The 4,439-nt window shown below is 33.4% G+C and overlaps 1 protein-coding gene across 1 annotated transcript in view; it reads left to right on the top strand.

Moving 5' to 3' along the window:
• The window catches only part of LOC108365883 (zinc finger BED domain-containing protein 4-like), a 7,014-nt gene extending 3,661 nt beyond the window's left edge, over positions 1-3,353 (top strand). The window contains exon 3 of the mRNA XM_017620076.1: positions 1,164-3,353. Coding sequence (XP_017475565.1) covers positions 1,435-2,289 — 855 coding nt within the window. The 5' untranslated portion in view covers positions 1,164-1,434 and the 3' untranslated portion in view covers positions 2,290-3,353. The remainder of the gene's footprint in view (positions 1-1,163) is intronic.
• The last annotated feature ends 1,086 nt before the right edge of the window (positions 3,354-4,439 follow it).

Raw genomic sequence — 4,439 nt, forward strand, 5'->3', positions numbered from 1 at the left:
GTAGAATATTTCAATGAAATAAAAACCAAAATGTGTATTCGTTGTTACTCTACAAGTATATTATTATAAATTATATTATTTTGTTTTGCATTTATCAGGACAACAACAAAAACAAAAATCCACTGTTGCATGTCCTGACTTTATTTGCCCATATCGCTGGAACCAGTAGGAATATTCGAATGAAACAAAAGACAAAATACTTGTTATATATTAAAATATACAAATCATAGAAATCGGTTGAATAAGCATTAAAAAAACCGCAAAATAAGGTCCCGGGTACAAACGTATCCCGGGTGTGTGTTTACGTGGTATTTTCTGGGTGTGTGTTCTAGGGTTAAGTTGGGCTAAATAACAGCAGTGTACAAAATTTCATGATAATCGGTTGAATAGTTGAAGCGTGAAAGCATAGCAAACAAACAAACTCACTTTCGGATTTATAATATTAAGTAAGCATATGTTAAAGAATGAACTATATTTTCATAAAAAATGTATGAAAAATTTGTTTTATGAAAATAATTGTGAATATTATATTAGACCAATGTGTAGGCTGTCTTTTGACTTTGACTGTATGGAAAACTGGAGAATGTACTGTATGAAAGAAAAAGGTCACCTTATTAAACTGTATTAAATTGCTGTTCTGTTTACCCGTAATATTTCAAGAGATCGCAAATAAAATGGGCACGGTTTTCATGAAAATGTTGAAGTAAAACTTCTTTGCGCTCGGTAAATCGAAACGCGAGGAAACGTCAAAGCTACAGAAGAAGTTATAGGACGGTGACCTTTGTTGGGGAGGATAAGATTAAGGTTGAGATTAAACTTATAACTTATATCAAGACTAAAATTAAGATTTAAATTAAGATTAAGACTAAAATTTGTTCAAACAAATTTAAGTGAAAAGTATGAAATTTTAAGTAAAAGCAATTGCTTAGTTTTTATGCATACGGCCCATGGTGTTTATTATAAAGTGACCTATATTTTTACAAGAAAATAATTGAAAGTAAATAATAAACAAATAATTAGTCAAAACTTGGCAATATGTGGCGGTCTTATATTTAAGAAGTTTGACTTTAGTCGCGCGTGGGATAAACGCACAATATTTTTTAATATTTCAAAAAAAATGTTAGGCGCAATGGTACTCACTGTTAAATTATTTGTGTTTGTAGAGCTTCATACGCGGAGGGAGGATCGCAAGAAGTAGTTATTAGCAAGCATTTGCTATACTTTATTTGTAAAGACAAAAGACCATTTGATGTTGTAAAAGGCGAAGGGTTCAAAAAACTCCTGAAGCTTCTGTGTCCTGCCTACAACATTTGCTCTGTAGACACCCTGAAGACGAGACTGGATGACATTTATAAAATCAAATTGAATGAGTTAATAGAAACCTTCGAAAAAGTGCCTTCATTTGCCCTTACGTGCGACATATGGACGGAGACAATGTGCACGAAAAGTTTTCTTGGAGTAACTGCACACTATATAGAAAACAACAAAATTATGAGCAGATGTCTGGAAACGAAGGAGTTGGATGAACGGCACACGGCTGACTATATAGCAGAAAACTTGAGAGCAATTTGCGCGAAATTCCACGTGGAAACAAGCAAAATAACTTGTGTGGTAACTGATAATGGCGCAAATATGGTGGCAGCCGTTAATTCTTTTGTGGGTAGATCTAGCCATTTATCTTGTTTTGCTCATTCGTTCAATTTAGTTGTAGAGACTGTATATAAACTGGAACCGTTTTGTGCGCTTACAGAAAAAATAAGAAACGTAGTTAAATTTTTTAAAAATAGTGTAGTATACAGCGACAAGCTTCGTTCTGCGCAAAGTTGCAATTCGCCAAAAAAACCAGTTCTTGATGTGCGAACACGCTGGAATTCTTTATACTACATGCTGGATAGATATGTAGAGCTAGCCCCAGTAATACACCAAATTTTATTACTTGACTCCAAAGCACCCCATCTGCCAACAGCTTTAGAGCTAAAAACGATTGAGGAAATTTTAGATGTTTTAAAGCCATTTGAAATCGCCACAAAAGAAATTTCTGGTGAAAATTTTGTCACGGTAAGCAAAGTCATTCCCATTGTTAAAACTCTGCGTGCGCAAATGAGAAATGAAATGTTGAAAAACGCTTCAAGCGATTTAGTTCTAAAAATGAAAACACTTCTCAATAACCAATTAACAACACGTTTCAAAAATATAGAAGACAATCACATTTTGGCATTATCATGTGTTTTGGACCCGCGTTTTAAAAATATAGCCTTTTTGGAACCACATCAGAACTTTAGCATCTAGCAGAGAAAAAGATCGCGGGCTTCAACAAGGGGAAAACATTAACGAGTATATACGTTGCAAGCTTTTACCCTTACACGCTGACCCCTTAGTTTTTTGGAGGGACAATAGCAACAAATACCCTTTTTTGTCAAAAACTGCGCTTAAGTATCTTAATGTACCAGCAACTTCCGTACCGTCGGAGCGGTTATTCAACAAAGCGGGTTTAACAATGGCGAAAACGCGCAATAGACTGGCGGGTAAGAGATTAGACAAATTACTTTTTTTGGCGGATTGCGCCGAAGCAGAGTGGGGCTTGTGAGCAGGATATTTAGACAAAAATTAAAGATATTAGACTGCCAGGGCTAGCACTACATCCATCGTAGTCCGATTTTCATGATCCTGGCTATATATACTACTTTCGTAGCTATTCAAATTCAGCTATAGCATTTTCGTAGCTTTCACGAAAAATCGGAAAACGCTGGATTCAGTGATAGCTCTGTACATTTTTAAGAAGAACTGAAAAACAATGTGTCTAGTCTGTATTTCAAATACAAAAATATTGTAACTACTTATTGTTAATGACTGTTATTTAGCTTCTCATACTAATTTTGCCTCAAAGAAACTTTTTGCATAAAATTATATTTAGTCTGTATCTAAGATACAATATAAACTGGAACAATTCAACACGAAAAACGTTTTAACGTACGAAAAGTTTGTACTTTTTGCTTTATTTTATAATTAATTCCACAGAGGTACATACAGCCAAAGACGAACGTCAAAACTCATGAAAATTAAATAAATTTGCAAACAGATTTTTAGAAAAATTTCGGTTATGCAGTTTTGTAGCCTGTTAAGTTTTAGAGTAATAAAACGCAAATTTAAAATTCCTAAATTTTAAATTCCTTTCGTTAACTTTTCAAATTGTGCAGTTTTCTACACATAAAAAAATTGTCTAACATACTTTGTATGGAAAAAAAATGCGTGACACCGTCAGTAAAAAAAAGAAGTGAAATAACCAACGAGATTTTTCAACAGCGTTATTCTTGCAGTTTGTTGCACCAAAATTTAATGGGCCACAAAACTACATAATCAAAATTTTTCTTAAAAAATCTGATTAGAAAGTTGAAAATTTGTTTCCAAATTTATTTAATTTTCCTGAGTTTTGAACAAAGTTTAGAAATTTCATTTTAATGTTTATTGTTGTAGTATGAACTTATTTATTATAAATAATTTGCGGAAAACATTGCACACTTTGAGAAAAGTTCTCCTTGCGTAGGCGTTTGTCTTTGACTGTATGTTTGCATGTATGTGAAAGACTACTCGAAAAAATGTTGCACTTATTTTTCTTTTTCAAATAATTCAATGCACAACAATAAAAATGTGAAAAACCTAACACAAAAATGTATTCGAGTATGCGAATCTCGAACTTATTGGTTTTGAAAATCAATAAAATCACCAACTCCAATTTATTTGAAAGAGCAAATATTACAACAAAGAACAAAATTTGTAATCATTAGTCCGTATCAATAAATGAATTATTATAAAATATATTTAAAATTAGTTTCTTTATCGTACTCTTCTTGTTTCAGGTTCAAGGTAATATATATATTAAAACTTATACAAAACCATATAATATTAATAATAATAATAATAGATTGGCGCTTACACATATGTTAGTGTTTGACCGAGCTTCTCCTCCGATTTGTGGCGTGCGCCTTGATGTTTTCACACAAATCGGAGGAACCTACAGTTTTATGCCGACTCCGAACGGCGATTGTATTTTTATGACAAGCTGTTTTTCATGGCAGAAATGCACTCGGAGGTTTGCCATTGCCTGCCGAGGGACGACCGCTGTTAAGAAAAAACCTTTTTTCTATATTTTTTTTCGATGTTGCTTTGACCAGCGCATGAACCCAGGTGCAGCGGAGTGCGGCCGCGCACTGTTTACCTCTGCACCACAGCGGCCGACATATAATATTAGAAAGTAGTTTTAAAATCATTAATTTTCTGGAACTATTAGTTTATGTCTTAGTATGTGAAAATTAAAATATGTATCTATTTTGTGTCTGTTATGTTTTTCTCGGTGGATATTTATTTTTTGCTCTGGGTTTTGCGGATACCCCCATAATATGCTCGCGCCAATTTTTTTCTTGAAATTTTGTATCGATATT

Source organism: Rhagoletis zephyria, unplaced genomic scaffold (genome assembly GCF_001687245.7).
Source record: "Rhagoletis zephyria isolate East Lansing unplaced genomic scaffold, Rhagoletis_zephyria_1.1 Rzeph_scaffold_02040, whole genome shotgun sequence".
NCBI classification, from domain to species: domain Eukaryota; kingdom Metazoa; phylum Arthropoda; class Insecta; order Diptera; family Tephritidae; genus Rhagoletis; species Rhagoletis zephyria.